Below are 10880 nucleotides of genomic sequence, written 5' to 3'. Positions count from 1 at the left end.
TGGTCAGAAACTTCATGGGAGGTTTTAGAATTTTACCCCTTAAAAAACATGGATTTCATATTGTTAAAAAGCATTTGATAAAGCTCTAATTATTGGAATTTATTAAATAAAAAATACCTTAAATACAAGATTTAATGTGAGAGAATGTGAATTGATACTTTAAATATAAGACTTAATGAGAGGGAATTAAATGATGTGAAAAAATGTAAATGATATTACATTATTAGCCCTCAGAATTAAAGAGGGAATAAATTCAAAAATAGGGGTAGCTTAGTCAAAAAGAAAGTTCTACACCCTTATTATTGTTTAATATGTCAAATGTATGATGTTAAAAATGTTTCCAAAATTTTCTTCAATTTCTAAATTTTTTTCATTTTATTTATTTTTTTTTTCATTTTATTGTTTATTTGTGGCAACATGAGTTAGCCCATTTAAGCTAAAATGGTTTAATTTCTTACCACTACCTAAAAGAAAACACTATTTTTCCATTTGGATTTTAAAAGTATAAGTTTCTATGTTATTAGAATTATTAATTTATTATGTATGGATTTAATTAATAGAATTTAATGATGAGAATAAATAAAAATTCTTTAAATATATGATTCAATGAGGGTGAATGGGAGTCAATACCTTTAGGCTGTGTTTGGTTTGAAGGAAAAAGTAGGGAAAGGAAAGTTAAGATAGGAAAACCAATACAAGGTTTCTAAAGGTTTCCCTTTTTTCCTACTTTTTCCTCTAAACCAAACTTAGTCTAAATGTGAGTTTTAATGAGAGGGAATTAAATGTATTGAATAATAGTATCCAAATTACATTTTTTACCCTCACAATAGAGGGGTCATATTTCAAAAAAAAGGGGTATTTTGGTCAAGAAAAATTTTAGAAATTTTAGAATCTATTCATACTTTTTATAGTAGTATAGATTTGATTCGAATCAAATATAAATAAGGGTAAGTTACAAAGACCCCCTTGTACTATGGGGCCAGTGACAATTAACCCCCCACATACTTTCATTTGTGACAAAGACCTCCTCTACTATGTGTAAGTGACAATTTCTCCCCAGACTTTCATTTGCGACAAAGACCCTCTTTAACTTTTACTTTACGACAATTACCCCCTCTGTTAAAGTTTTGTCAATTAACTTTGAAAAAGGTTCTTATTTAGTTATTTAAAATGTTTAAATCCATTGACTACTTTTTTCTTATTTATTTGAGTGAGTTATGATTTGATTAGTTTTCTAAATATAATATTGAAGTCCTCTCAGTTGCCCTAACAATTTTTTTTGGTAAAGATCAATTGCCCTAATAGATCCTTACAAATTTCTGGTTGGATCCAAAATTCAAATGAATGGTAGAGGTTTCTTTGATAGATATAAATTTAAAGTTTCATTTGTTTTTTTTTATTTATTTATTAGAGAAAGGAGTGAATAGTTTTATATTTTAAGATGAAGAGAGACATTCATGTCTTTGTAATGAAACAAGAATTTAAAGAAACTTGTTTTTTGTATCAGTGAAATGATTCTTGTTATTTTATTTGTTTTGTTTGGAGAAAATGGATGTGTTTTTTGGTTAATTAGAGTTTAAGAGAAAAGGGTGATGAAAAGAAAATAAGTATAGTTTAGGTGAGTATTTTGGTAACTTAACGCATTGTGTCATCTGACTTAATGGTTAAGGCGGTATTTGTCAAAAAGTGAAAGTTCAGGGGGTCTTTGTCATAAATGAAAGTTTAGGGAGGTAATTGTCACTAACCCCATAGTATAGGGGGTCTTTTGTCACTGGCCCCATAGTACAATTCCACCTTATATTTGATTCAATTCTACCCATTTTACAACGAATTTGAATTTCCTCCTTACACACCTGACAGTAGGTTGCACCTATGTATTGAGAGTAGATCTCCCAATGAAGAAAAACAACTAGGACTCATTGCAATCAAAAGCTCTACACAGTTTGAAAGCATGGGAATCCAGCGATACATTGGGAACATCTCACGAATTTAACATACATGTATGAGAGATATTTCCAATGTGTTGTGAGATGTTATGTTAGTAGAATTTTTGCTTGCAATCGATCTGAGCTCAAATGGAAGCATACTAGTATGGGCAGTTTTTCCTATGTGCGGCTACAATGGGATGAGATTCCCTGCAAGCAAAAAACTTTGCACACACACTGTTAAATCATGTGAATCCATACATAAATTGGGAATATCTCCCCATGAATTTAACAAACATGTATGGGAAATATTCCCATTGTGCGGTTGGGTCTTGTGTGCAAAGTTTTTACTTGCAAGAGATCCAAGCTTAGCTGAAACTTGCTATGAAGTCGGTGTAAGGATCATTCTATGAGGAGGAAATCCGAACTCTTTACAGCATTAGGAGGAAGTAACTCCTCTATCTCAATTTCTTGTGTTGGAAATAGGATCCATGGTTTATGCTAAGTGTAAAATATAGAAACCTCCCCTGAAGTTTCTAATCATCATAAAGACCTCCCTTGAGGTTTCACTTTGATAAAAACCTCCCTTATAGTTTACCAAAAACTTTTGTTCTAATAATGAAGACTTCAAAGTTACGAAATTACCCTAAGGGAATCTTTCAATATAATTTAAAAGGTCAGATTTGCCCTTCTAAACTTCACTAGGCCTAATGTTTTTAAAGTAAAATTACTTTGTTCTTTTCTATCTAACTTGGGGATTTTTTAGATTAAAAGCGAAAAACTCTTTGGTGGTATTTTAGTAAATTTTCATATAAATTGATAGGTGTAAGGGTAAAATGGGTATTTAAAAAAACTAATGCATTAGACCAACATTTTCTATCCATGACAATAAAAAAATAAAAACGGTATACCACAAAGGAGGTTTTTCTGAAAATGAAACCATAGGGGAGGTTTTTATGATTGTCAACCTCAAGGGAGGTTTTTATATTTTACCCATTATTTAAACATGTTTCAGATTCGGTAAGGCCTAATTTATATCATCTATAAAATAGTTGAGACCTTAATAAGTTTTAAAATATGGCAATGTATTGGTGTGTATCATTTCAGAGTCACTGAAACTCTGAAATTTTAATAAATGATGCAACATGATGATTGACAAATTACCAAACCCAAAATATAGAAAAAAAGAAGATTTTCGATAGATTGAAACTCTAGATAATAGAAAGAAGGAACTTGATTGATGGTCGATAGGAAGGCCGAAGACCATCCTTTGGTCTACCCATGTGAAAGTCTTATATGCCATTAGTTGCAGTAATTGCTGACTTTGGTGATTGTCTTTCAAGCCTTAAACTATCTTTGGTTTAATAGAAAATAAGAGAAAAACAAAAGATTGAGAGAAAGTTTACAAGAACCTTCACAAAACTTCGATAGAAAATAAGAGAAAGAAAGCTGAGAGAAGGCTCACAAGAACTTTCATAAAACTCAAATATACTTACCCTCAACTTTCTGTTTCTCTATTCTTTTCTATCAACCTTCACAAAACTTTGTACATTATTCGGTTTATACTGGAAGAAAAGTCCCAAGTCCAAACACGTAGTTTTGAGAGCAAACTATAGACTTTGACCAAGCAATCCCATTAAGCACAAAGAATGTTAGTGTAAAAATTAGAAACTATCACCCCAAAAAGTTATAGTTAGATATGAAATAAACCATAGTGGAATTATGGTTCAAACCCAACTACTATTACCAACAAAAATAAAATTTTCAACTCTTTGATACAACTACCCGACTGACTGATTATCTCCAAGAAAACAAATGTCCCTGGAGATTTTATTGGATTTAAATATATGCCTGCTATACATTAGAATTTCATGGCACAGACAATTTTCTTACAAGGAATTGAAAATCCTTTGCCCTGGTGACAATATTGCTTTTGGGTCGAACATGGCTTTCCTGGCTTTGAAAGTGTTCCATTTGGGCCCAAAATGCTTGATCCATTCTGCCTTGGATTCGTGGTGAGGAAGATATTGTTTAATCTCGATGCCAGCCTTGTCACAGAATTCCAGTATTTCTCTATTTTGTCTCTGAAAAAACTCCAGATCATGTATCCCACTTGATCGCAGTAGTGCAAGATGGTAGAATATATCTTCATCAGGAATCACTGAAGACATCCTGCCTTCCCACCTGCAATGCACATTGAGGTGTTAATTGAGCGTACATAATTAATCACCCTTCTTTTTTAAATACCCTTGTGTAGGGGTGTCAATTCGATCAGATGTGGTCCATGCCGATCCAGTCCAATATGAGTCCATTATGGATGGATAGGTCCAATCCAATCCGATGAATATTTTGAACCATTTTTGACCCAGTCTAATTCTATGTTTAAACTGTCTAATTTGTCCAAACTGATTTTAATTTTGATAGGTTTCAACCTGAACCTGGTCCATTGACATGTGTATTCTTATCTTCTATCTATCAATGGACCTGATATTGGTTCAATCCAACCCAATCCAATATAAATCCATAATGGATGGACTGGTCCAATTCAATGTCTTATTGATCCGTCCAATCCATCCAGAAAAACAGGTTCGTTGACACCCCTATCCTTGTGTTCTATCAGTTGGTAGTAACTATTTATTAGAGAATAAAAGCATATTCAGAATCCTCAGCTAACAGTTTGAACTGTTAGGTTGAACGATTCTCTCATATGGTATCATAGCCTATTTGACCAAGTGATCGCTGCTCCTATTATAATTAAGTAAGTTTTGCACAAGATATGAGTGGACATGTGCCTATTGATGCTTCAAATCCGATAGAATTTTGTGTAAGGTAGTGCATTAGAGAATAAAAATATATTCAGGGACTTCACCTAACAACTTAAAAGCTGTTAGGTTGAATGGTTACTGATAGTGACATTCGTTAGGTCATATATGCTTACTTGTTTCGGTTCATGGGATAGAAACGGTTTAGAGCGGTCTTGTTCTGTTTCAGGAGGATTCCCTTGAAAACACCAGAATTGAAATCAAAGATCCGAGATTTGGGTATAAAGAGATTAAGCCACGGATGAAGAACATCTCCCTGCTCTTGTGACTGGACTTTCAATGCTTTACTTCGAACTCTATTTAAGAAATCTAGATAGGAGACATCTGTTGTGGTGATCATGCCAGGAATAAAGCTCAACCCTTCAAGTAACAATTTTAGTTCCTGCACTAAAGATTCCCAAATTAGTATGTCTGCAAATGGTTAGTCCGAATTTTAAATTCGGTCTAATTACATATTCTAATTAAGCTACTTGTATATAATTGGATCAAATATGAATCCACCTCAATCCAATAATATTTCAAGTATATACTTAAGTCTAAATACAACAAAACAAAATTTACATTACTAAGATTAGCTTGAAAAACCTAAAAAAAAAAATAAAAATGGCCAAAGATACAGGCCAACACGTACACCCCGTCCAGAGTCTCAACCTGTATCGATATTTAGAACCTTGATTTCAAGAATAAATGAAAACAAAAACATGACCTTTTTACTTTACAGAATTACAGTTAAGAAAAGACATACCTCATCAACCGTATCCTGGTTGATAGTGAGATCGTCGTAGTACTTGGCCACTTCTATGGTGTAAACAATGCCATACTGTTTTGCTAGGGAAGTTATTCGTGGATCATCTGATGTGTCATGTTGCATAACGAGGGTACCTTCAATGTAATCAAATGTCTTGTTCTCATGACTTGTATGGGTTGAGATCAAAATTTCTTGGTCTCTTGTAAAAGCAAAGAAGTCTACATAGTACAAACTCATCCACTTCACCTGCAAGCAATTTTACAACATATATATAGATGACAACAATAAACAATAAACCTACAGGGAGACATTAATTATTAGGTTTAATGGTAAAATCTGGAGCTAACAAGCATAAGAATATGAGTTTGAATATAAAAAATGCCAAAGGTTAGAACTGCTTCCCTTCCAAATACCCTATCCTTGATAGCTGGGATCAATATTGAGTAGGCCTTTATTCTGAATGCATGGTTTAAAGTATTAATACACCCAAATGTATTGGCAGGGGTGTGTGGATACTTTTTACCCCATGCATTTTATTTCTTTTAGTTTTCTTTCAAAATTTCACTTTATATATATATATATATATATTATCTAATCAATAAAAAAATAATTTCTTGAAAAACCTTTAAATAAATGTATCAAAAATCCAACGATATGATACGATACGCCCAATACTTAAAACCTTATCTAAATGTATACTTTAGTATAAAATTAGGCTAAATTATCATCTACACAATTCTATAAGCCCTGATATCTTAATGATGAATGAATTATACCGTGCTTGGGGCCTTTTCCAATGCAATTCTTGCTCTAGTGATGATGCCAAACTGGCCAAGACCTCCCAATACTGCATAAAACAGCTTTGAGTTTGTGTGTTTGGAGCAGGTCACTAACTCTCCTTTTCCTGTATCATAACAATCCACACATTTAGATTTAGTGCGTATTGGTTTAATTTATTAATTGCAGACTCAGACCGGATGCATAACCGGACAGCAATGTGAAGGCTATTTGAATTTAATGAATACCAGCTGGTTGGTTATTTTGGCTGCCTGTTTTCAATTCTGATGGTCCAACCATCCGGTCTGGCCAGTCTGACAAAACCAAAACATTGAACTTTAAGGTAAAAAATAAATGTGAAAAACGTTTATATATATGGCTTAATATCACTGAGGCCCCCACTTTAGGCATTTATGTGTTTTTTTCTCTCTCTTGTTTTTTTTGGTCTTTTTGTTTTTTCTAGTATTGGGGACATAGCAGGATGCACATGAGGTCCACCAACCTTACCATAGTCTGCCATTACATGCCCTTGTGCTTTGATTTTTGGAGGAACACCGAGCGACCATCTCATCTATTATATCGTCACCCTAGCAATCTCCTAGATGTGACGTATACTTGACAATATATAGATATATGTATATGGGATCTGCTGCGAACACAAGTGTGTGGACCTGACTATGTTATACCCATTCACAAATGAACATGTCACTTATGCATGGACACATACCACATGGATCTTATATATCTATATATTCAGTACTGGATTGGTCATGTAGCCAGGTTTGCATGTTTGTGTTTGAATCAAATCTGAAATGAGAAGTAGGTACACTTAAATGGCTATGGAGTTACCTGTAACAACGTCCAACTCATAGACATTGCTGATCTGGGGACCATAACGAAAGGTTTGGCCGCTTATACCAGCATTAGATAGAGTCCCACCCACAGTTAGATACAAGAAGTCGGTCCATGACCTTGGTGCAAGGCCATATTCAAGGGTGGCACGCAGCACATCGATCCAAAGCTGCTCCCCACCAGCATCTACGTACCAATTAATCGCCATTGATGTAGTGCTCCTAGACACATTAATCCGACTTCCGTTCTCTTCATTGTTCAGTGATCTCATGTTCACAACAACACCATCAGGAGCCATTGCTTGTCCATTGACTGAATGACCCATGCCCTTTGCAGCTATAAGGAAAGGAACTGGAGACTCAAAAGAGAATGTTATCAGTGCTGCAATGTCGTCCTGTGACTCCGGATAGAGAACGGCAGCCGGAATAACTTGGGTGATATTACCATAATCAATGGAGGCCGAGGTTTTAGCCTTGGCGTCCAAACGGAGCCTAGTGTCAATGTAGAGAGATTGGAGGTCTGATGGAAACAAACTAGCTGTTCTAGACAGCAGACCACTTGTAACAAATATCAGGATGAAGAAGGATGGAAATGGATTGCTCTTCTTACCCATGATACACTTGATGACTGATGAGTTCTGTTTTTATGGGCTTAGAGAGAGAGAGAGAGAGATGGTACGAGAATAAGGTGGTGATTGACTGATGCAGGAGATGTATTGGGATGGTGGGGGTATTTATAGGTGCATGGGGATGAAGAAGGGTTGAAACTTTGTATAGGGAGCCAGTTTAAATCTAGCACGGAAGAAATCAAAGACTTAAGCAGCGAGATCAGAAGATGATATGCCGTATAAGATGGTCAGTCTAGAGAGAAAAGAAAATAAGATTTAGTAAGATTTTGTTTAGGTTCATTTGAAGACTATAAGGAAAGAATGAGAAGTAATCAAAGGTGGTGGTTTCACAGTATCCGTTGTTTTTTTGGGTTGCCAAAGTGTCCAAATTCCCTTTCAACATCAGTTATATATATGGTTTGAACGGATAAGATTCTTTTCACTCTTTAATTTTCCATACGCATGCAGTTGGAAGATTTTTTTGATCAATAAGATCCCTTGGCTACGTTATTTTTGATTCTTGGCTAGTGATTGATAGTAACAATTAAGGGTTGTTTGTGAATGTTTTTGTTTCCATTTGTTTTCAAATTGCAGCATAAGAAAGAAAAAAAAACATACTGTTTGAACTGTGTTTTTGTTTAAAGATTCGACTATTATGCCGAAAAAATTATAACTTAAAAACTGGTAACCAATCAAGTGGTATTCATCAAAATTCACCATGGGAGGGGGTGATTGGTCAAAGCTCTTCTTATGATACCTTTTGACATTATAAATTTATATTCTTTGTTTTACGACGGTTTTGTTTCAAAACAGAATTCGCGTTATTAAAACCATCATAGTGATGAGATATATTAATTGAACAAAAATATGATTTTCAACCCCGAAATTCAATGACATGTTTTTGGTTTCTTTCTTTAAAGGTAAATAATAACATGTTTTTTTTTTTTATTTCAGTTTTAGAAATAAAAACACATTTACAATCAAGATTACATGTTTTTATGTGTTTTCTTTAATAAAAAAGAATTTATTTTTAAGTTAGATGTTTTTAATTTGTTTTCAAATTCATAACAAGAGAAGACAATTCACATTGTTTTTACATGGTCTAAATTTAAGTAAAATGTATGATGCATGAAGTCTACCATATAGGAAGCAAAAAACATGAAATGTGAATAATTGAAAAGCAAATGAACCATGTAATATAATTGAACTCTTAAATTTATTAAAATTCTCTCGTATATATAATAACTTGTTGGGCCGGACCCACAAGACCCACATTTTGGAGCCTTCCTGACAAGTTCTTGGCTGACTTGGGAGGAAGGTGTATAGGTCTATCTCTACTATTCTTCTAGAAACGTATCAGATCTAAAAATCGTTCTCTCATTAAAATTACAAGATTTTTCAAATACAGTTATAATAATGTTGGGCCCATTTTAGATCCGAATCCAGATAAATTTAAAACATGTTTTTCTTATTATAAATGGAGCCTTATTTAGCTTCTACTGATAAAATACCCAACCTAAATAATTAATCTTATTGAATTTCAAGTCAATTACGTTATGTCGGGTTTGAATGAAAATAAAAGACAAACACTACTCAGATTTTGTTGAATTCCCATGACAGGGTTCCTTAATTTACCGTGTCTTTCTTATTTTCTTGAATCCAACTATTATACCCCAATGATAGACGAAATCAACCACTACTCAGAAGATGCCACGTGGCATTAGCATCGAGCTGTGTAAAATGGAAATTTAACTGCGCTGCCAGCCATGACGAGATATCAGTAGTGGTTATTATGTCAATTAATGGTAGGCCAACGACCACGCAATTGCCAAATAGGGTATAGAGTAAAGGTCAATTCGAATCTCCTACACACTAATCTTAATTAGCCACGGGACCCACGTCTCACTATGGATGTACGGGGAACATCTTCCCATTAACGGTAACATGCAAATATGAAAAAGGGTTCGACTATGATACGAAAAAAGATATGGTATCCGAAAAATAATTGATTGGTCAAAACTTTTTTCCCGTATCATAGATTTTCCCTATGAAAAATGCTCTTAATTTGAGGCTGTAGTGACATGTGGATAGGTGTGGCTAGGGTTTTTGTAGATAGGAGATCTAAATACAGTAAGGGTTTGTTAGTTTCCTCTTAATTCTTATATCTTAAAAGGAATCTTTTAATTTTAAGAGAAAAATAGTTGTTCATTTCTTTTTATCTCTTATTTCTTAAAATGCAATCAAACAACTTTCTGTTTTCCAATGATAACCCCGAAAAGATAAACACAAACTTTCATATATGGGGTTAAAATAGATATTTGATCATTTTCATAATTCAAAACAACATTTTTTGTATTTAGAGTTTAGACGAAAGAAAAGTTCACCAATACCAATATACCTCTTAATATAATTATTGCACTTTCAAACATGGTTTTCAAAACCGGACCGGACTGAACGGTCAGACCAAAAAAGCCGAGAACCGGTTAGGTGATTGGTTCCGGTTTTCCCCAAAACCGGATTTTCTTCAAAAACCAATGATTTTGGTCAACAAACCGCTGACCCGGGCGATTAACTGTTTGAACGGTTTTGACCGTTTTTTATTTTTTATTTTTTTGTCAAAATGGGCCGACTGTTCGATTCGAATAGTCGAACCATTTGACCCGATAACCGGATCATTGACCGGTTCGATCTCCAGGTCAGTTTTAAAAACCATGCTTTCAAATGTTAGACCTCACAGAGAAAACGGACAAACCCTAAATGTGTGTCAGATTTTTGTTTTGGAGAGAATATTTAAATTCCAAAAATCTAAATTCCCTCTCTTTGTTTTGCCTTTGTCTTTATTGGCTTTTGTTTTTGTCTTCTTGTAACTTTTTAAAAGCATGTTAAGAGTTCTTGTCCCATGTTATTTGGGAAAAGAGTCGGAACCCATAGGCCGTGTTTGTTTGAAGTGTAAAATCGAATCGGGGTAAATTTTACACCCAGGTTAGATTTTGCAAGTGTTTGGATAGAGTGTATATTTACACCATAAATCGGCGTAAAACTCCTTTTTAAAATATTTTTACACCTATAATTGATGTAAAAAATACATCAAAATTATCGATGTAAAACTTACCCTTTCTACCATCGAAGTAAAATTCTTCTCACTCTAA

General features: G+C 34.0%; 1 protein-coding gene across 1 annotated transcript; it reads right to left on the bottom strand.

Annotated features, from left to right (window-relative positions):
• Positions 1-3645: 3645 nt before the first annotated feature.
• LOC104595411 (cytokinin dehydrogenase 3-like) lies at positions 3646-7829 on the bottom strand. Its single transcript, XM_010256141.2, has 5 exons — positions 7122-7829; positions 6272-6399; positions 5493-5741; positions 4864-5129; positions 3646-4109 (listed from the first exon to the last, which is right to left on the bottom strand). The coding sequence occupies exons 1-5, from the start codon at positions 7735-7737 to the stop codon at positions 3815-3817; spliced, it is 1554 nt and encodes a 517-aa protein (XP_010254443.1). The 5' UTR covers positions 7738-7829; the 3' UTR covers positions 3646-3814.
• Positions 7830-10880: the final 3051 nt, after the last annotated feature.

Source organism: Nelumbo nucifera, chromosome 2 (assembly GCF_055504915.1).
Source record: "Nelumbo nucifera cultivar China Antique chromosome 2, China Antique-T2T, whole genome shotgun sequence".
In the NCBI taxonomy this organism is placed as follows: Eukaryota; Viridiplantae; Streptophyta; class Magnoliopsida; order Proteales; family Nelumbonaceae; genus Nelumbo; species Nelumbo nucifera.
This window is presented reverse-complemented; position numbering and strand designations above follow the sequence as displayed.

Excerpts from the sequence above, each read along its gene's own strand:
- LOC104595411 (XM_010256141.2), bottom strand. The coding sequence starts at position 7,737 with ATGGGTAAGAAGAGCAATCCATTTCCATCCTTCTTCATCCTGATATTT. Across the intron at positions 5,742-6,271 it reads TGGAAAAGGCCCCAAGCACG|GTGAAGTGGATGAGTTTGTA; the intron begins GTATAATTCATT and ends AATTGCTTGCAG. Across the intron at positions 5,130-5,492 it reads ACCAGGATACGGTTGATGAG|GAACTAAAATTGTTACTTGA; the intron begins GTATGTCTTTTC and ends TCTTTAGTGCAG.